We start from the raw sequence: 22,963 nt of genomic DNA, 5'->3' as shown, positions 1-22,963 counted from the left end.
TCGTGGGTGCTAACCCTAGAACTGTCCAAGTCCAAAAGGGTTTGGTCCTGACTCGATTAGAACTGTCCCTAATCTTTAAAATTCCAACCGCGACATTCCCCATAGAAGATAATAGTAACCCGCGGTTGCGTTTTCACACTGCATACGGCTCCCATGGGTCCCCTGTGTCACTACCTTGGGTGGTTCCTTGGGGTCCCAACGATTCTAGAGGCAATAGGCCTAGTGCCTATTTCAGACGTGGTTCTTATACCACTTTTTTAGTATGTGGTTTGGTGCGCCCCTAGGGCCCAAACATGTATTTGTGCTTTTACTGATGCTTGATCACTTGTAACTTTAGTACTTCGAACTCCAGTCTCATAAAGAGACTAGAGGGGTGTGTTTAACCTTAAATACATATATTTTGAATATATACCTGGTGTGGTTGTCTTTTCATTTGATCATTCAAGAGATTATAGACTGGTAAAACAAGCTGCTTTACATTCCTTCAAGACTTAGCCTGAAGGCTGCTCTCCATAGCTACACTAGGATAGCTTTCATATAAGGTTGTCTTTAATCATTCACCATAAGGGGTTGTTTGGACTGATACAGGGTGCCCACTAGAATTAGTGGACAGCATATATCAGGCCATCTTCTCACAGTCGGGATTTATGCCGCGCAGGTGCACCAGACTAAATCTAAGGCGTCTGTTTGGCATGATGCATTTGACCAAATACCGTCCAGAGGAGGAAGCAGTACTGCTGTCATTGGACGCACGGATGGCGTTCGACAGCATCGAATGGCACTACCTACTACCAGTTCTGGAAAGATTCGGATTTGGACCTCAGTTCCATTCATGGATCAAGTTGCTGTATAAGAGCCCGCTGGCTAAGGTACAGGTGAATGGCTCTGTCTCTCGTTCCTTCACCCTCCACAGGGGGACGAGACAGGGATGCCCACTGTCTCCCATGCTAATTGCGCTGGCGTTGGAACCAGTAGTGGCGTAGGTAAGGGGGATCTGATAGGGTCAGGAATTGTGGGGGGTGGACAGTGGGAAGAGCGCATATCTTTGAATGCGGATGACGTCCTTCTGTATGCGACGAGGCCTCGGTTTAGTGTTAGCCGGCTCCTACAAATCTTTGAAATATTTAGGCGGGTATTCAGGATACCAAATTAATTGGGATAAATCCCTGGATTTCATACTCTCAGATGGGCCGGCGCCTGCTCTCCCTGCAGGGACGCAGACCCAGTTTAAGGACTGTTTCAAATACTTAGGTATAAAACTCACTAAGATGAAAGCAAGTTTTATGGAAGGAAACCTGGTGCCACAGCTGGAGCATCTGCGTAGGGATGTAGCTCATTGGAGGAGGATGCCAATCTCCCTGATGGGGAAAGCGGTATTTTTCAAGTTGATGTAATTACCACGGATGTTATATGTTCTCTAAAATACCCCATATGCGGTGTCAGACAGATTTTTTAGAGAATCGAACAGTGAATTGTGGAAACTGCTGTGGGACGGAGGTGGGGCTAGAATAGCACTTTTCAAACTCCAAAAAGGAGTGTATGAGGTTGGCATTGCGGTACCAGACCTCAGAAAATATTATTGGGTATCACAATTAATAACAATTAATGACTGGGTTTTCACAGATCGAAACGACCCGGCATTCAGGGTGGACCACCTGGCAATGGGGTTGAGAGGATATCCAAATGCATTGTATAGAGAAAAGGCTGGGAGAGACATGCCCCCGCACACAAAGACAGTCCTAGAAGTATGGAAGAAGGCAAATAGGTTCCTCGGGTGGGATAATAGGTTGACGGAGTGGACCCCGTTATGGGACAGCGACTTGCTGGCAGAGGTAGGCAACCTGCAGGGTTTTAATAAATGGAAGCTGCTGGATATAGTACATCTGGGAGACATATGGAGGGGTCTGGCTAAAATGCCATTCGAAGAGCTACAGAAAGAGTATCAATTAGCAGACTCGGAAAGATATAAGTACATGCAGCTGGGGCATGCGCTTCGTAGACATGTAAGAGAAGGGGAACGAATTCCTGAGTATAGCTCGCTGGAGGATAGACTCCTATTAGATCAAATCCCCAAAACAGCACTATCATTCACATATAGGAAGATCATCAATAATTCACCTGATCCCCTGAAAAAGTTGCGCAAAACCTGGGAGGCCGATATTTGCCTAGTGGAAGATGATGATTGGGCGGAGGCCATACAAAGCCCAAGAAAAGTAGCAGCTAGAGTGGGATTTAGATTGATACAACTACGGATTCTACATAGATCATAATCCATGAGCACAGTTATGCACAAGTTAGGGCGCACACACACAGATCGAGGCTTCCGTGGCTGCGACAAAAAAGGTACCTTCTTTCACATCATTTGGGAGTGCCCAGTTATACAACAATATTGGGGAAAGGTAATAAGAGTAATGTCAGACGTCTTGGGACTGGAAATCCCCCTGGATGCCAGATGGCATATACCATGTGTCACGGGGGAGCAGACATGGCCTAAATCTCAGGAAATTTGGCTGCTAGTGGCGGCCATGGTGGCCAAGAGGAACATTACCAGGGAGTCGTCAGGTGGGTAAATGGAAAGCCACTCGACTGGTGCAGTGCCACAGAAAAGGTAGTGTATAAGAGTAGGGGTTGCCCACGCAAATGGGAGAAATGATGGCGTAAATGGTGGGCATATCGGGGCCTGTGAGGGAGGGGGTTTGGGAAACACTCGGGTCAATGAGGGGGGATGAGGGCTGTCAACGATCCTAAGGAAGGGAAATTATGATTCAGAAAAATTGTTAGAAAAAGGAATCATAGAAATGTATGCGTTGATCTATATATGTATGTTTACAAATGTCAGTAGAAATCAAACTGTACACTAACTGGCGATGGTTTAATAAAAATATTGTTTTAAAAAAAAAAAAAGAAGACTGAACTCTGTGGATAACAAAAGGTCCCAGAGATCCACAATGAGAAAATATACTATCATTAGAACATATATATTTCGACTAAAAGGACATGAGTTGTCAAAATGTAAAGAAAGAAAGACTCCAGTATCTCTATGTCTGTGCATCAACTTTCCAGGTCCCTTAGCTGTCATTCGTAATCTCTGCCTAGAGCCTTCAGGCCAGATTTCTTTCACAATGTCTAAAATGAATGGCAATTTACCTTTACTCATCTGTCTACCACACCTAAAGAAAAACACCATCACTGGCTAGTCTTGATGTTTCCTTCAGCTATAATATCTAACAGATCAATCATCATTTGCCCCTTCCCACAACAAACCATGATGTGACATGACTTCTGCTTTCTATACCCACCACTTAAATCAATCTTTTTGATATATGCATTTGTGCAGTGTTATGTCGTGCAAACATAGCCAGAGGGAATTAGAGTGTTGTGGGACTTGGCCCTGTTTTAGCTAAAGTTCCCTAAACTTTTTGCTTTTCCCCTAGACCTTTTTTCTGACATGTGTTACCAATTTAGATGCTTTGGACACTTTGCCACTGCTAAACAGTGTTAAAGAGCAAGTGCTCCCTGTGGAAAGTGTAATGGTGATTGGTTGTCCGTAACCAGTATGAGTCCCTAGTGAGGTGCACTATGTGTGCCAGGGCTAGTAATGCAAATGCTACTGGTGGGCCTGCAGCACTTATTGTGCCACCCACTTAATTAGCCTTGGAAGGGGAACACAGGCCTGCCATTGCAGGGCCTGCACGCAGTTTCCTAAACTGCCATGTTGCTTTGGTAAGTGCACACACTTAACAGACTCTGCCCTTCCCTTTCTATACACATCAGGCACCCCTATGGTAGGTCTAGGGGTACCCCCTGGACAGGGTGCAGTGCATGTGAATGGTGGGACATGTACCAAGGTGGGTACCATGTCCAGGCAGTGAAATAATCTCCATTTCGTTTTCACTGCTGAAAGGCCATCTTGCCCATTAGAATAAAATGCGAAGGCTGTGTAATGTGTTTTCCAGCCTGTCTTCCCAAAGGGCTTAAGATGGAGACGTGAAGTTTAGTATGCCTGAACTCACCCTGCAATTACACATCTTTTTATAAAGATGGTTTTTGTATTATGTGTTTGTAAGCCACTCTTTTAGAAGTGCTGGTTCTTTAAACATTTCTGTGTGTCCCTGCCTGTTTGTGGATTGACTGGCTGGATTTGAAAGTGATAGGATCTGGGGAATGTCTTGACCCTGGTGAGGTGGTGACACAGCTCGGGCTGACCGGCAGCTGGAGTGTCTGAGGAGGAGTAGGCCTAGAGGTGAAGCGGCCTGGGCTGGTGCTATAAAACAATTGTCCCATCTCTTACTGAGTGATTGAGAATCCAGACCCCCACTAATCAAAGGAAGAAGGTGTCACTGGGAGAGAGGCACCCAGAAATGGTTTGAGCAGGGGTCAGTTCCCCCTGTAATACAAAGACTTCAAAGCCATTGAGGGGTATAACTATGCGAGCTGAAGCCCCTAAACTTTGGAGAATGGCTTGATCAAGTGTGAACAAGACTCGAGCTGCTTCGTGGATCAAGAGGAACCTTTGCAAAGGAAGAAATAACTGAAGAGACTGCTGGATAGGACTGCTCTTGCTGTGTGATCTGGGGCTGGCCTGCAGTTTGCTGTTTCAACTAAGGAAAGGCTTTAGGGACTTTGCTGTGTGCTGTGTCCCCATGCTTGAAGGACTTTGCTGTGTGCTGTGTCCTGAAGTAATTATCCCCAGCTGGCTCCCTGTTTGGAAACACAAGTTTCCAGAGAAGACTCTCAGATATGCCGTGGGTGCGTGTGCTCTGTCTAGTCTGAGCCCTTTGCAAGTTGTGACCTGTGACCTTGCGCACCGGGAGTGCCAACCGAGACTGATATGTGGTGTACGTGTGCTCTGTGTAGCCTGAGTCCTTCGAGAGGATCGTCCTGTGAATGTGTGTACTGGGGAGCCAAGTAAGTCTCCGCGACGCAGTGTGCGTTTGCTTGGGGGCAGCCTGAGACTTTCGTGTGGATTGGCTGTGATCGTGCACACCAGAAGAGCAAGTGTGTCTCAGCGACACGGCGTGCTTGTGCTGTTCGTAGCCTGAGACCCTCGCTGGAGGTGCCCTGTGTTCGGGGGCACCAGAAGATAAAGTGTGTCTCAGCGGCGCGGAGTGTTTGTCCTTTCTTCTGCCTGAGACCTGCGCAAGGGGTGCCCTGCGATCGGGGGCACTGGAGGATAAAGTGTGTCTCAAGCGACGCGGAGTGCATGTCCTTCCTACGGCTTGGGTGCCGTGTGATCGTGGGCACCAGAAGATCAAGTGTGTCTCATCGACGCTGTGTGCGTGTGCCATGTGCAGCCTGAGACCATTGTGAGGGGTTGTGTGGTGGTTATGCACCCGGAGGTTCTGTGAATCTGATTGACTCTGTGTGCAGGTGTAGTGTGCAGCCTGGGATCTTCCTATTGCCCGGAAAGTCAGAGAGTGCATCGGAGGCCCAAGTCGTGGGACGAGGAGAGGAGAGTGGGTTCGCGCCCCCCAGGTAATGTGTGTCGATTCCTGGGGCGGGGCGCGGGCTCTGAGGGAGACGCTCTCGGCCTCTCTCTCTGTCCTGCAGCGCGAGCCTATACTTCGGCTCGGATCGAGGCCTGTGTGCCAAGGGAGTGGCACACCGGGGCCTGAGTTCAGAGTTGCATTTACTGTGTTCTATCTTACCAGTGGGGGAGTAGCAACTGTAGCCAGAGACTAACCGCAAACCAGCACAAGTGGCAGAGAGACCGGAGGCACTGTGAACGGTGCCGGAGTAACTTACGTATTGCATTACTCCTGCATAGCAGAGTATCTGATGATTGTATGACACACTGCTTTATTTCTGCACAATGGACTGCCTGTTTTGTCGTATTGCCCATTGCATTAGTTTGCCTAACAAACTGCCTGATAGGTGTGTTACGTATTTCACTAGGTTTGCATAACAAACTGCCTGATAGATGTGTTATGCTGTGTCTTAAGTCCTGCATCAGGATCTGCTGGATTGTCGTATTACACACTGCCGGATATATGTGTTTCGCATTGCATTAGTTTCGCATAACGAGCTGCTTGATAACTGTATTACACGTTGCATTGCTTTTTCCCAACAGAGTACCTGAAAGGGGACCGTACGCATTGCATTACGGGGTCATAATAGTTCACCATATTGTTGCGCTACACATTGCATTACAGTGAAGGTACATATCGCCAGATAACCGTGTTCCGATCTGCATTATTCTTATGTTGTGAAGTACCTGACTGTTGCATAACAAACTGCATATTACGACATTAGGATTATGTAGGATTGTTTAGTTTAGCTCAATAATAATAGGCCAGGGGAACATCTCCCCGAACGCATATGTTGGTTTAGTATTGTGTGGTCGCATCGTATATCTTTTTATAAACATATACTTGTTTTATCTGAAACTCATGCGGAGTCTATTTGTGGTGTCATCATTGGGTTGCTGTGAGCGCAATTGCAAATACTTTACACATTGGCCTTGAAGATAAGCTTGGCCGCTCGTGCCAAGCTACCATGGGGTGGAGCGGGGTCTATCTCTTGAGGCAACCTGTCTTTTCCCTAACGTTGGGGCTCACGGTTCCTTGTTTGGCCTACGGTAACTACCTCAGCCAACCAGGGATCCTGGGGATTCTACCAGCTGCTAAACAGCGGCAAAACTGAAAGATGCAATAATTTGGGTTGCAAGATTCAGGGAGCATGAAACTGGAAAATGACTTCCAGGTACTCAAGCTGAAACTCTCAACAGTTTGGACAAGGACAGCACAGCACAACAAAGCTACACCAGTGGCATCAGTGCACAACAGAAATTCCAATACAATACTCCAGTCTTTAACAGGAATGTCATGAGGATAATAGCTTTTCATATTGGAGACATCTTTAAACAATGTTTTGGAGGTCAAAATGCTATCTAGCGACTTGTGTCACTAATCACTATCAACTCTTTAGTTATTAAGTCTATGTTTCCACTGAAAATGCTGTTTTTGATTCGCTTACAAATTTGCTACCGTTTGATGAACCTGCATGTCATTTGGTACTCGCTTGGGCTGTCCTGCTAAGTTTCAGCATTCCAGATTTCATTCAAATGTCCAGCGTCATGTCTGATTCATATCAAAGATCTTTCAGGACCTCCAGTCGAACACCAACAGCTCCCACGCAGGCTGATCTTATAATCAGCAATCTTACAACATGTCAAGCACACATGCAAAGCCTGACCTTCTAACACATTTATCCGACAAACACAACCATGTGCCACCTCTGATTAAGTCCAAATCGAGCCAGGCAAACATGCTTGCAAGATCCAGCAAGGAAAAAAACCCCCAGAAAAGGTATCTAGGCAAGCAAGCTGGAACTCACATCAGTGTAGACAAGGGTAGAAAAGTATAACAAAGTCATACCCCACGTGTTGCATCAATGTACTACACAATACAATACATAAGGCTTTATCGGGCTATGAGAAGAGTCTAATGTTTTCTCACATTTCAACTATTTTGGATTTTCTTAGACTGCACACCTTGGAAAAATGTGAATAGTTTGCGAGAAAGCCGGTTTGGAGGATGCTAAGAAAATTAGTGGACTGGTGTCACCAGTTTAGATCGACCCTGCAGTTGTGTTTGTCTAAATTTCCATGAAATGTGACTTTTTGGTTTGCTTTTAACATTAGCACTGTTTGACAAAAGTGCAAGTTATTTGCACTTTTTGGTCCATCCAGCTAAGCTTCGGCATGTAAAGTTCCCTGCGGACATCAGATTCAACACCAGCAACTCCCACATTTGCAGTATCTGGCTACAGACAAATCTGTCAAGGCAAACAGGCTTGCAAGTCTCAACATGCAACAAATCAGAAATGACAACCAGGAATGCAAGCTAAAAACTCACATGAGTCCAGATTATTACAACAAATAGCAACAAAGCCACAGCGTTTGACTCCCTCTGAGTGAGAATTATTTATACCACCTGCTGTGGCCCTAGTTCACAGGGCATCATAGTCAACAAGAGAAACAGCTAAACGGAAATTGAGATAGAAGTTTTTTAAGGCCCGCTTACAGTTAAAGATAATAAATAATCTTCTCCTGTAAAATAAAAGGGTGCGTTTAGTTGCTGTAATAATATGGTTGGCTTTTGAAATCGTGAAAGAAACTTTAAAATCATACAAAGTGGAACACAAGCAATACAGGGTGTATAGCAGACTTTACACGGATGGATTCTATGCAGCATGCCTTTAAGCCGCGGGTATTACAATGCGGTGATCTTTACCACAACTTTACAGCACATGCTTTTGCCACCCAATGCAGTTGTATATTGTCTGATATCCCTGTGTACGTGTATATTTATGTATTTATGAAGTGGCATTATATTTCATTGAAAATGTCAGTTTAAACTAACATTTTAAACAAAAAAAACATTGACAATATATTTAGGTGAACATGTCAGTTTAAATGTAACATTTTAAACTGGGAAAAAACTTTAAAAAACACTGCAATTAACCAGTTATAGTTAACTAAAGTAATACGTTTTTACCACGGTCACAGACAGGAACAACAATACTTCGTTGGCACTCTTACCCATCAAATGGAAAACAAAGTGCAAAACGAGGCTTGCATGCCTGAACATAAACTAATGCAAAAACAACAGTTGATGGACTGAATGCAGAACAATGTCATACATTCACCCCAGTACAGAGATCTGGGCCTAAATCCATCATTCTTTTGCTCACCATGCCACCCCAGTTTAGACCTGGTCATATGCAAATCAGTCTTGACTCTGTGCCTCATAGGAACAGTCCAGCCAGAACTGCCAAGCCTGGTTCTCACTGGACTGGAACCAAGCATCCTAGGACCGGTTTTGGGGTTTCACCCCTCTTCAGCCAGGATAACGTGATTCCAGTGGCGTGGAGAGCACGGGACCCACGTCTGGGCATACCCTTCCCACTCGGGGTGACAAACGCAAAAACAACAGTTGATGGACAGCATGCAGAACAATGTCATACATTCACCCCAATACAGAGATCTGGGCCTAAATTCATCTTTTTTTGCTCACCATGCCGTTCATAACAAAACATAAACTAGCCACTAATCTACATGCCTCCAATAGAACAGAGATAGCTACATACCTTACGTCTGTGAGTACAGAGGTGTTCAACACTCGCCACAGTTCTAAAGTCTCCAGAGGTCTTGCATTTTTCATATCTACACTTTATTTTAGGCACAATTACAATATTTCATGAATACATGAATCCTGCTGCTGTTCCTTAGAATAGTGCTTTGGCAACACATACAACATCTTTGTGTACTCAGATTGCCATGATGGTGCCTAGGCGCCTAACCATTGAATATACCAGCTGTCTCCTGAGCACTGTTTACATGCATTGGGCAAATGGGCTCTGAATGTACAAGTGCAATGTGACCAAAAAGGGCACTCAGAGCTTTGGCTGTGTGTGAAACATTGTGTGAGAACAGGCATTCTTCAAGTGCGAACATTTCCTTGCACAGCTGCTCTTTTCAAATGGAATTAAATGACTGTGCAAGATTGCTATCTGTAACATCAACATAGCGCTCCCAGGTATAACATACAGGTCAATGGAGATTAGCAGCATTCCGTAGAAAAATAGACTGGGCAACATTACACAGTGATATTGTAGTTGGCGTGCTTATTTCTACCAGCTGGAATGTTTAATTTTACCAGAGTCATGTCAACTTACTTTGTACCTACTCTATGAATGTGAAATAACTGAATGGTATTGCTTTATCTTTGTGCAAGCTGAAGTAATGAGCTTGCATGTTAAATATTGCCACCCCTCCTCTTCTGCATTGCTTTAGTTAAAGGGAGAGGTACCCCTCAGCTGAATATTACCCCTGCCTTCAGCGGCAAGGCCGAAACTTCATACAGAATGACCTTGTAGCGGGGACTTCAGTTTCCCTGCTAATATTGTGCACAATTATGCAGAAATTTTATTTCTGATGTTTTCAACAATGCTTAAACCGAACGGATTGTTTTCTGTTTCACGTTATCCATCTACGGTTCTGACAGAGGAAGCTCCCACCTGCTCCAAAGAACTATTAAGGAAGGAAAGGTTCAAAAACTGTCTCTCATTATGGTGTGGAAGAGAGAGAGTCTGTTCGCTGGGAGTCCGTGCCTAGCAGGACACCTAACTAAACACTAGGGGTGGGCGGAATTTGCGAAATTGACTTTCACAAATTATCGTAAAATTGCACAAAATCTCCGCGAGCATGCTGAACTTTCGTGAACATGTCAAGATTGCTTTTCCCGCCCGTTCGCAATGTATTTTTGCATGCTTGCGGGGGAATATATCTCCCACTTGCCCATGCGGTCGCTAATGGGTGCGGCCATCTTGCTCGCGATGCTTATTTCCTGTTCGTGATCGCAATGACGTGATCACGATCGCAAACTACCAACAATCCAATATCTTATGGTGCACGCGAACGGATAGGAAAACTCGTCGGCGAATGCAGGGACCTGGTAAGTCGCGACCACGTGCGCGAGAACGCATTTTTAAAGAGCGAACAAGAAAAATACTTCTGTTTCACGGCAGGTAGCGAAAGTTTTGACATTTCCGAGCTCTCCGCGGAACGCGAAAATGTCAAAATATCGGAAATTCCACGAGCGGAACGAAATTTACCGCCCAGGCCTACTAAACACCCTCTGGTCTACAGGCATGGGAGGGTATTACATGGCCCAGCAGCAAGCTGAAAGCATTAGAAGGCCGTAAAGCAAATAGGGGATTTTAGACTAAATGATTATGGTCATAAAAATGCATAAATTGGGTATATATTTTATTCAGTGTGTTCTATATGTTTTCATCACTGAGTTATTCAATATTATGGCGCTAACTGTTATACGTATGATTTAAATATCATTATCTTGTAATAAATACTAATTATTATAAAATGTCTAGGTCTCTGTGTGTAATAATTCAGGCGCAACAGGATGAGACCCTGTAACAGCCAGAGACTGTCCGCCACGTCTGTCGATTCTGAACACCTCTTCACTCCTGAAGGAACAACTCGAATGACAATGGTGGGAAATATCTGTCTCTTCTCCTTTTCCTCACAAAGGCAGTGGTCATCTTCGCATGCTACAGAAATCTGCCTGATGTGACCCCGTAAAATGCGGTGTTCTCACAACAGGTTGTGCATGGTGGTTTATGGGGTGGGGCTGCTTGGCATCTGTGAATGAATATACACCTGCTGTGCGTAGAGCCCTTTAGATGAAAGTACTCATCAGAAAACGTTGGCATATTTTTATGTTATTCACATTTGTATACCGACAACCACAATTGCTACAGCATTTTAGTGCATTTTCTATCTGGGTGCCCTTTTTTGAGGATCTGGTAATTCTAATAATTAGATTATTGGACAGCTGATAATGTCTGGAGTGTGTTTATTACCGTTGGTTATCAGTGGTTATAAATACTAAATTATTCTCTCCACCTTTTTAAAATCAGTGATTTTTTTTGTTTACTATTAGTGCCTTCTCAAGATATTCAACAAAAATTCTTCTCACTAATGCGGGTGGCGGGAGTTAGATTCTAATGGGAGCTTTACAGAACTTAAAGCAACCCCACCCGCAAGGTAAGGTGAGGGGGCAACCATCCCGCTATATAGTCCAAAATGCAGTCAGAGGTTGGGATGAGGTCTTCTTATCCACAAGTCTAAGTTCCACAATGAATAAATGACTCTGTTCCTATTTTGCCGCTGGTCAGATCTCCTGTTAGCTCCGGCCTTGCCCTAAAGCTGGTGGAAAGTGATTGACTGTGCTGCATCGCTTGTCCACATCTCCAATGCTACCACATGTCATGTAGGCGATAGGTTCTTATCGAGTCCTCGTTCTCATTTTGCATTCTGGTACTTTTAGTGCTGCATTTATAGTGGGGAAACAAAATAAGGAGTTAAATGCAAAGTTAAAACTAGGGTGGATAATATGCTCGTTGTTGAGGCAACTTGAGAGCTCTACATCTTAATTTCCCTCTTGTAAGTCTTCATCAGCTAAAATGACAGGTTTGGATTCACTAATTCGTGATAGGTCCATCAGGCGGTGATGGACACGGTAGTGTGACGTCAAGGTGATGGCAAGATATTGGACAGGAAATCAGATTTAAATGAGTACTAGAATAGATATGGCCACCACTGGGGATAGAGCCAGGTGGGTGCCAATGGGAAACAGGGACTGCCTAGAGTGGTGGGGCCCTGGCTGCATTAGGATCAAAAGCAGCCTTGAAAAATTGTTATATTTGCCCAAAACTGCACTGATTAGGTAACTATGTATTGGCAAACATTAAGAGTTTGCTACTCCTTATTGTAATCTAAGTTACAGTTGTCCTCTACCTGCATGCAGCTCTCGCAGTGGTCCGCTCTCTTGCTATATACCACTAACAATACTTAACATAAAACCAAAAATGATCCTTTTCATTGTTACTTTCATATATTTTTCAGATCTTGCATATTTTCTTGCTATGTTGTAAACGATTAGCTTTGTTACTTTCCTAGCACCATATCAATGATTTCGTATGTGCTCCTCCCCTACTCCAGTTCCACTCCAACAATTTAAGGCGTGATTCTTCTGTGGTTTTCGTGCGGTGGACTTCATTTAGACTTACCAATGACCATCAGTCTGGTTCTAAAATACACACTGCGATTGCAGTTTTTAACCAAGAAACAATTCTACAAATGCATCTGGCCTACAACTGCAAATCTATGACTGGGACCCCCACCGTCTTCCTGATCTCCTACAGAGCCGGCTATTCCACAGCTGGGACACACATAATGCTCGGTACAGCTACGTCCAGTTCTGCCACGGCACTTTAACCCTGGATTGTAGCATCTTTGCTATTGAATTTCTGGGAACCATATGCAGATCTGCTTATTCACATCATACTCTATCAGCAAGTGCTGTTTTAGTGCATTAACTCAGAAAAACTCAATCATTACTTACAGTACTACTAGTTCACTAATGCGAACAATACTCAACTCTGCCAATCCTTCTACGTTATACCCTACAATACCTATCTTCAAGTGGGTTCCAGATGGCTCTCCCAATGCACTTCAGTACTAACGTGTCAGACTCTCTGTTTTCCCAGCACTGAGACCAACACAAGCGTCTGCAGATACACCTCAATCACAGCCAACGGTATCACCCTACTCTGTGAGTATAGTTTACTAGAACTGGCGATGTGTTTAAGTCACGTAGAGCTAGTTCTAGTAAGCCACAATGTATATGCTTGTTCTCACTGTCACATAGTTCTAATGAGAAGCTCGACATTACAGGCCCCCAAAGTTCTGTAGGCTAGGATACCTGCACAGGATCAAGCATCGAACATGCATAGAGGAAAAATGGCTCTTTTGGACATATTAAAGTGAGCTGACACACATTTGGAGTCTCCTCTTGATGTCCTTCGGGAGGTGGCAGGGAGGGTCACAGAACGAACCCTCCTGTCGTTGGCCCCTTTCTCCCTTTAAAATGCAGTCCAGCTTTGCCACAAAATAGACAGAGTGTGCCAGTTTCCACACTGATAGCAATTGATCAGAGGTGGATTACACAGTCCTCCATGAGGGTGGCAGCCTCCCTCGTTGGGATCAATTCTGTCCTCCTCACCAACAGAAAAACACAGAAGGCCAGGTGAAGCTCAGCTTTGCATGTGTATTCTGGACTCTCCTCTGTATACAGCAAGTCTCTGAGGCATACCTTTAACAACAAGGTCCAACAATATCGTATGCACCCTTCAGAAAGAAACTTCATATGTTGAAAAACAAATCTTTTCAGGGACAAGATCCTCAGAACGGCACAGGGCATAAGGTGGAACCTTGTGTATTTATAATCCTCAAAAATGTTTGAAGGGACGTGTAACTCTGGATTAACAGGTGTAGTATTAGGGAGGGAGGAATGGGGTACAGTCTCCTCTTAATAATTTAACGTTAAAAATGAAATATCTTGTCCTTCTTTTACTCGTTTTCGACTCCCATCTACTTCTGAAACCACAACATGCATTTCCCACATCACACTCGTTCTATCCCACAGTGCATTTGCCAGTACATACCCTTGTGGAGACAGTTTATCCAGCCAGCCAGTTTTACTCCTCTTTGAAGATGATCCGTAGTAGCAGGCATACGGGGTTATGGAGGTGTCGTCTTGGGTGAACAGGGTCTGGTCCTCAGGTGGCTGATCTAGTCCATCCGAGAGTGAAGAGTAGCTTAACAATGTCACCTGTTGCATCCTATCACGGGGGAAAGAATGGCTCTTGAAAGGCTCGGCGCTTTTCACCCTTAAGCTGTGGGCGCACTCTGCCACGGTGGAGTATTCAGACTCTGACGCACGCCCCTCACTGGGCGCCGGGGTGAATTCTTGGGGCGCCATTTCATAGCGTTCTTCGACGTTGGGGTTCACCCGTTTCCTGCGGTAAAGGAGAAATAAGAATCCGAAGTTAGACTTTAACCCAGCGCCAACATTCATGTCAGTGTCGCTGCATGCCGCTCGCGCTGGAGTGGCACAGGGCTTCAAAGCACTGAGGGGGACGGAGGAAGTGAGATTCACAATAACAAAACAACTGAACTTATATGACTCACAATTATCTCATGAGCATTTTCCAAGAGATTTCGACAGTTTCTTTCAGGCCTAATAATAACCTACACGCCCGGTACCACTTTTACCACTCACACATGGAAGAAAGGCCGGGGCTGACTTGCCAGTGATTTCACTTGTGATGTATGTTGCAAAAATGGAGTTGAAGCCAAGTTATGGTTCTGATTTCCAGTCAAAAAACACTGAACATCTGTGGTTAAGTTTATCTATGCAAACCACAACTCACACCCCAACATGCAGTTTTTTTGTTGTTGCAAGAAGCGGAGTAGCCTTGCATGCATAGGGTGTTCAGGTTAGCCCTTTCCTAGGACGGCATGGACTGCTTGTGAGTGAGACTCGCACCGTTGAGTTCTCACTCACAACAGGTTTATTTAACAGTTGGTGAGAATGGCTCGATCCTGGGCACCTAACGCAACTCTTTGGACGCTCAGCGGTGCGCGGAGCACTTCATGGGAGCTTAAAGACATCCGGGGGCAATTCCACCACAATAAACACCTCCCCGCAGACCACTTCAGTTCATGTAAAAGCTGCTTTAATGCTGTTCCACTATATTTGAAAACCGAGATTCTACTTTAGGTAAAGTTGGAGTTTTTTTCTCCATTTTACAGATCTCTCTATTTTTTGTTTTGTATTTCACCAGTAAATTTTCATATCATTAATGATATAACAGTTTGTGTAAAATCACTTCCTGTGATGTAATTAAATATGCTAATTAGTCCAAACTCCTATGAACTCTCAAACCCAGTGAGCTCTGATTAACTGGTAGGAACATTATTTGAATACATGAAGCTGTGAATGAATCCATTCACCATTTTGGTGATCTGATGTTCTCTGTACTGACCTCCCGCCTCTAGACACCATTAAGAAGGAACATAGGGGACAGTTGCCTAAGGAGAGACGAGTCACTGGAGAGTATGGCAATTATTCATGGTTTTCACTTCTGTGATTTTTTGCTGAGGCTTTGCTATGCGAGGGAAATAACGCAAACAAAGTGGAAGGCCCCAAACAAAAACATACACATCAGTTGGGTATTACAGGCTAGTAACATGGGAAACTGAGCATGGGCAGACAAAAATGTAGTCAAGTAAAAATATCCTGTTGGAAATAGCCCTTTTTGCAGGGTTATCCCCAAACATTTTGCTTCTTCCTCCAAAGTTTTCCTGACCTGTGGTTGTTGGCTTTAGGACTGTGGGCACTCTACCACTGCTGATCCGTGCTAAAGTGCATATGCTCTCTGTGTAAATTGTTATTGTGATTGGTTATCCATGATTGGCATATTTGTTTTACAAGTAGGTCTTTAGTGAAGTGTGTCAGGGCTGGTAACTGAAATGCTACTAGTGGGCTTGCAGCACTGATTACGCCACCCACATGACTAGCCCAGAAAAGATGTCTCAGGCCTGCCACTGCAGTGTCTGCGTGCAGTTTGTTAACTGCCCTGGAAAGTGCACCCACTTGCCAGGCTCTACCCTTCCCTTCCTATGCACATAGGACACCCCTATAACAGGCCCAAGGTACCCACCTGGGCAGGGTGCAGTGTATGTGAAAGGTAGGACATTTACTGATGTACGTAACATGTCCTGGTAGTGAAATACTTTCCATTTCGTTTTCCACTATTGAAAGGCCATTTTGCCCATAGGACAGAATGGGGAATGCTGTGTAACAGTTTAGAAGCATATCTTCCCATAGGACTAAGATGGAGAGATGGAGTCTGGTATCCCTGAACTCAGAATCTAATAACCCATCTTTTAGTAAGGATAGTTTTTAAATTCTGTGTTTGAGAATAGCACTTTTAGAAAGTGGCTATTAACTTGTTCAACCTTTCTGTGTGCCTCCACCTGGTTGCGGATTGACCGTCTGGTTTTGGAGTGACAGGGGCTGGGGTGGCTCCAGGAGTCTGTGTGAGTCAGCCTGGGCTGAATAGGCTAATCTGCATTTGGAGTGGTGGGAGGAGTAGTACCTGTCCCTGACTAGGGCCATGCCTGCCTTCCACAAAAGACTGACTACCTCCTGCGGTGTGCCTGAAGACCCTGGCCCACATTGACAAAGGAAGAAGCTGTGCACTGGCAGAGTACACCCAGAACTGGTTTGGACTGGATTCAGGACCCCTTACACCTAGAGAACAAATACATTTGGGGTATAAATATTAGAGCTGAAACCCCTGTACTTCAGACTACTTCGTGATCAAGGGGAACCTATTGCCAAAGAAGACAGCTGAAGAGACTGAGGAGAAGTAATGCCCTTGCTGTGTGTCTGGGGCTGGCCTGCAGTTTGCTGTTCTGCTACAGAGAGGACAAGGGACTTTGCCGTGTGCTGTGTCCCCCTGCTTGAGAAAAAGGACTTTGCTGTGTGCTGTGTCCTGAAGGAACACATCTCCAAGGGCCTGAGAAGAGCTGGCCTCCTGTTGTGTAAACTCAGGAACATCAAAGTTTCCCTTTCTGTCTCAGCGACGCCGAGTACGTGTGCTTTTTGCAGCCTGAGACTGCCGTGGGGTCCGTGGTGTCAATCCCTGAAGCGCACTGTGACCGTCTGGCCCCTGCAGCGTAACTCATCGTACTGCTACAGAATCACCGCCCGGTCCGAGCCATCACCTGCAAAGGTGCTGCGAGTGACTATCACTGCCGTCAGCCCGAGCTGCAACGTGGAAGAGGATTTCTGTGAGCCGAGAAGCCAAGGGGCTGAAAGCAATCATCGCCGCCGTTGGCTCGAGATCGAGAAGGAAGAATAGGAAGCGCTGTAACCTGATCAGCTACAGCATCTCCTAGCAACAGAGTGCCGCGGCTGAAGATCAGCTGCTGTTGCCGGAGCCGCCCAGCAGGATGTCCGACGTGCGGGAGGAGGAGGGCGGAGCAAACTGCCAGGTAAGGCTTGGACTCCGGTCCCGAGCCGCTGTTTGTGGCCCCTGGGGGTGAGCTGGTAACCTGAGGAACTGCTCCGGTCCTCCCCGCTTCTCAGAGCCTCTGTTCTGGGTCCCCCTGATGGTCCGTACGTGCCGAGGAATGCGTTGGCAGTACCAAGGCCGCCTGTTGTACAATTGGATCCCTTATTACACTTTGAGGGCTGAACACTGCACGCACTGACTGCGTAAAGCACGAGCACACCGCGTATCGGGGAAGAAGCGAACTGTTTTGTGACATTTGATTTAATCGTGAGTCCGAAGAAGAACCTACAAGTTATTTTTGCATAACATCGTGAAAAGTAAATTACAAGTATATGCATATGTTGGCTCTTTGTCGTTTTGGTCTTGTCAGATATTAGATAAAGACACCTTTATTTTTCTAAACTGGTGTGTCCCTTTGTGGTGTTTCACTGTGTTACTGTGAGTGTTGGTACAAATACTTTACACTTGCCTTGGGGACAAGCCTGTCTGCTTGTGCCAAGCTACCAAGGGGGTGAGCAGGGGTTATCTACGGTGTGTTTCCCCCTTACCCTGACTAGAAGCAAGGGTCCCTATTTGCTCAAAGGTGCCTACCTCTGCCAACTAGAGACCCCCATTTCTAACATATCCTTTATGCAACGTGCAGACTACAGATTCACAAGCAACACAGCAGGTCTTTGGGAATTTTTGGGGCCTGAGCCCCTGGGGTAGGTGAGCCAGCCAGTCACCAATATAGTTTGAATTATTTTCAAGAAGGTGTTTTTTTTACCCATAATTATTAGACATTTGGCATCTTTTAGTAGCACCATCCTAGATTCCCATTATTCAAAGGCCGTATCCCATAACATTCCCCTGCCACTGAGATGCAATTTAGAAATTGCTGGAGTAAGATCATAACCCTGGTTATACCTTCCATATTTCCATATCTTTTCGCTTTTCTTGCATTTGGTCAGGTTATTCATAATTGATTGGGTTATTTTTTACCTGACCCACAGATATTGTAAGAAACTGGGTTACTGGTTGAGGCGGGAAAAACCCTACTCAAGCAGTAACAGCAATCCTTGTCAGGGTGAAATCACAAGCAAACACCAAATTAGCCTGTGCTCAACCCTCAGGTAGCTTGCCACAGAGCAATCAGACTTAACTTTCTGGCAACATGTTAAGTATATGTGCAACACTTTAAACCGCAATACAATAAATATACGACATAAAAAAAGTCCCACACCAATTTAGAACAACAGATCAGATTTCAATAAATAGAACAAGACCAAAGCAGCAAAAATGCAATCAGTATAACCAGAGATATGCAATTTTAAAGATTCATGTGAAAATAATGCCACAAAGCGCCAAATGTGGTTATCTGGTCACACTGGACAAGGACAAAGTCACGAATTAGGGCCGACAGCAATGGAGTGCGGGTCACCTACAGGAACACAGTACTATAATCCTGGGGTTGCGCAGAGATTCAGAGTCCTGTGTTGAGGATGGGCATGCAGCAAAGTTGATGCGAAGTCCGGGCGAGGAGATGAATTGTGCAGCAGTGGTTCCGGGAGCTGCGAAGTGTGAGGCAATATCCTGGAGTGGAGATGCGTCGCATAGCGGTGGTTCTGGGGATCTGCAAAGTGCAAGTCTTTGTTCTTCTGGAGATGTGTCAGCTGCAGAGGATTCTATGGGTGATGCAAAGTCCTTGTATCGGGGATGTCCATGCAGCAGAGACAATGCTGCGGTTCTGAGGGCGATGCGTCGAGCAGCAAAGGCGATGCACCACACAGAGGAAGAGATGCGTCGGTTCTGCTGGATCCCGAGATGAGCTGGCAGAGAACCTTCAGACTCACTTCCTAGGGTCCAGGACAGGGATCACACAATGTGGGAGGGCAGGACTCACAGATGGCATAGTACTTTTGCTGGGTTCAAAATAGACTAGGGTCAAACCCTTTGTGAGAGTTCCAAACAGGGCCTTTTTGATGTACAAGTGCGGTAGGTGGCCGTTCCTCCCCCTTGTTAACTCGGTGTCCCATCCTGCCAACATCTATCTTCTCCTTGCCTCACTGTCTGGGCGCAATACACAAAGACCAACAGCCAGCTACACCTAGTCATGTGACCCAGAATCAGGCTGCAGGCACCAAAGAGTTAGCCCAACTTTCTAAAAGTGGCATTTTACTAACTGTGATTAACAATCTGACTTTAGCATTAACAAGGGCTTTTAATTACAATTCTGTAAACACCACATTGGACCTGTCCACCTGCTCCCAATTGATAGTTATTACTTATTAAATATAATAAGGTAACCCAATGTTATTCTATGGGAGAAGTAGGCCTGACAGTAGTGAAAAACAAATGTAAGAGTTTTCACTACCAGGACAGGTAAAGGATAAAAATACATGTCTAACTTTTTAAATACACTGCACCCTGCCCTGTGGGCTGTTTAGGGCTTAGCCTAGTGGTGACAGACATGTATTACAAAGAAGGTTTGGGTCGAAATGGCAATTTAAAACTGCACATACAGGCTGTAATGGCAGGCCGTAGACATGTTTAAATGGTTACTTAAGTGGGTGGCGCAGTCAGTACTGCAGGTCAACTAACAGCATTTTATTTACAGGTCCTGAGCACATCTACTACCACTATACTATTCACTTACATGTAAATTACATATGCCAAATGGGTGTAAGCCAATTCCACCATGTTCAGAGATTGAGTACAAGCACTTTAGCACTGGTTAGCTTAGCAGTAGTAAAGTGTACAAAGTCCTAAGACCAACAAAAATAAATGCAGCAAAAAAGTAAAAAGTAAAGCAAAATGCTTTAGGGTGACCCTGCGGACAGGGCCAGGTCCAACAGGTATAACATGATTATATGAGTACCTCTGAATGTGTTCCCAATCTCCTGCATGTGTGCCTCCGCCTTGGTCCTTTTTGATCCAATTACATGATTTGCCCCTTGTTTTCTTATTTGCATACTTCCTCAGATGTTAGAATCTTTGCTCCATCCTTCTGAGAATGTTGCTTCTATTTTAGAGTAATTTGTATGTCTAACATTTTTTTTGATTTTACTACAATTATATGTGTAATTTGCATAATTCTACATACAGCCCTCTTCATCTACTGGTTGGTTATTGTGTAAGTTGCTTTTCTTTTCACCCACCACAAAATACTGCATGGGGATATAGGCCAGCTCACTTCAGCCATTATTTAACTTCATATGAATGAGACCAAACTGTTATTTTACAAGGAACTCAACCCACACAACAAAATAGTTCCCTTAATTACCTGGGACTACTAAAGAAAGATATGGGTTTGAGTTCAAATATATTTTTGCTTTCAGTAATTTTTTTAATATATTGATAAGGACTCTGCAGCTTTCACAACAATAAAGGTGTGCAAAAACTATGACAAATCAAGCAATGATAAAGCAAAAATGCTGCAGCCAGCACTAGACCTATTGACTTTTGTCAGACTAACTTTAATATCTTTTCGCTTTCTCTTTAGGCTTTCATTGTATCCTCTTGTCCTGATGATGACCCAGTTACCAAAGTCGTTGATTACCAACATATGAACTGTGCTTAAAATATTTGTCTCAGTTTCAATGCCCTACCTTTAAGGATTGCAATCTGGATGCAGTTTATCTGCAGTCATTTGTCTTTCCTTTTCTTTGTTCATGCTCATTCAATGATGAGTCACCCCGAGCACGGAGTACATTTTTCACTATTGTTCAGCCTGAATTAAACCGGGCTTATCATCATGTAAATATTGAAAAAGCTGATGTAAATATGAATAACAATACATTCATGTATAATAATGAAAATTGCATCTTTATTGATGAATTTTCCCGTTGTAAACTCAACCCCGACTCTGAAATACATAGTTAGGCAGGCCCTGAGACCCAGGCCCAAGGTCACTGATTGACAGACCACAAGTGGGTTGGCATGTATACAGCTAAGTGCGAACATGAAATTCCAGATCGATTCCAAATATAGGGTAAGCGACCCCACAATGGTCCAAGGAAATTGGCCCCAACCAAGCACACATGGCCGGAGGAGTGTGTGCGTTTCCAAAACACCATAAAGTCAGAGGCCACATCAAGCAAGATGGCGGAGTAGATGTGCTAGCGAAGAGCTCCGGTCACCCGACCATCTGACAATCATCCTGGCATAGGCATTTTATACTTTGAGCGCACCCGGACATGTGTACCCATTTCCGCCTAAGGGATATCTGTTTCTGAGATCAAGATCCTGGGTGACGTCGTATCCCAGGCTGGTTCAACAGACAGCCGGAGCGGCCGGCCATTTTCCCGGCCTTTCCGCTACGACGCAAGTGAGCGGCTCTGGCGTTTGGAGACTGCGGAGACTGGTGTCTAGGGCTGCCATCTGGTGAGCCGAAGTGGTGCCGCAGGTGTCCTGTGACGAGTGCCCGGCTGCTACAGGGAGAAGTGCACAGGTTGGTGAGTAGCCACAGACTCAGGGCACTCTGCGCCTGGGGCCCTGCCTGTGCTGAGTGTGTTTCACCATCTGCCCGAGAGGAGTGACCGGCCCGCTGCATCTGCTGTCCTGCGGGGCTGGTCTTGTGCATGTTGCAGCGGGGTGGCCTTTGCGGTGCCTGGCAGACTGTTGTGGCCTGCGCTGGAGTCGTCCTGCAGATAGTACCGGCACAGTATCTGAACGTCTCTGGCCTGATTGCTCAGACTGCATGGGATGCCTTGGCTCTGTGGACCGGACCCAGGACACTTCCAGATAGGTGGGGGCTGCTAAAGGAGCTACAGGCTGCTATTAATGATCCGGGGCCTGCAGGCTCTCTGTTTGAACTTACCCCATCTGCCTCACTGATATTATGCGGCTTGGTGGCATCTGACTGTGTGGGTCACTGGGACTGGTCTGCTGTTGCCTGGGCTGCCGCGGGGGCAAGTATTGGTGTGTGGGCCAATACTTCTGAGTGGGGCCTCCGTTGATGTTGGGACCCTGCCTGCTGCTTCCCATATTGTACCGGGGGTACTCCTACAACTGCTCTATGCCGGTTGGGCTGCACGGAGGTGTGGCATCAGGAAAGGTTCTACAGAGTTAAACAAGAAAACAAAGTATAGCTGGTGGTGCTTGCGGCCCTGCAGTGTATCATATATCTGTACCACAGAAGTAGGCATTGAGTCTGTGCCCTTTGATCCTCCATCCTATACTCCTGCCCGCATGATGGCAAAGGATAAAGGAAGCAAGATGGCTCAATCAAACAAAATCTTCAATTATACCCAGCCGCTTCATGTGGACCAGGGTGCCGCGGCGCTGCCGCAGCTTGCGGAAATGGCTGTTCCATCGTCAACAGCGAATAGACCTCCATATATTGCCAAAATACTTACAGCTATCCATGATACAAGTGGTGACTTGAAAAACAGAATTGAAGCGGTCGCCACTGATGTTAATTTACTCTGTTGTGACTTAAGGAAAATCTCAGATAGGGTTACCACCACAGAACGTACAATTGAGACAATGCAAACGGAACTACACAATCTCCGAGCCACTGCGATTACCCTCC

General features: G+C 45.3%; 1 protein-coding gene across 3 annotated transcripts in view; it reads right to left on the bottom strand.

Moving 5' to 3' along the window:
- Positions 1 to 22,963, bottom strand: part of ARAP2 (ArfGAP with RhoGAP domain, ankyrin repeat and PH domain 2) — a 1,345,662-nt gene that overhangs the window by 1,116,864 nt on the left and 205,835 nt on the right. For all 3 annotated transcript variants that reach the window (XM_085642300.1, XM_085642298.1, XM_085642299.1), the window contains exon 6: positions 14,032 to 14,385. In XM_085642300.1, the coding sequence (XP_085498426.1) occupies positions 14,032 to 14,385 (354 nt within the window). The remainder of the gene's footprint in view (positions 1 to 14,031; positions 14,386 to 22,963) is intronic.

This window comes from Triturus cristatus, chromosome 2_2 (genome assembly GCF_964204655.1).
Source record: "Triturus cristatus chromosome 2_2, aTriCri1.1, whole genome shotgun sequence".
NCBI classification, from domain to species: domain Eukaryota; kingdom Metazoa; phylum Chordata; class Amphibia; order Caudata; family Salamandridae; genus Triturus; species Triturus cristatus.
The sequence above is the reverse complement of the archived record's forward strand: the minus strand, read 5'-3'. Positions and strand labels throughout refer to the sequence as shown.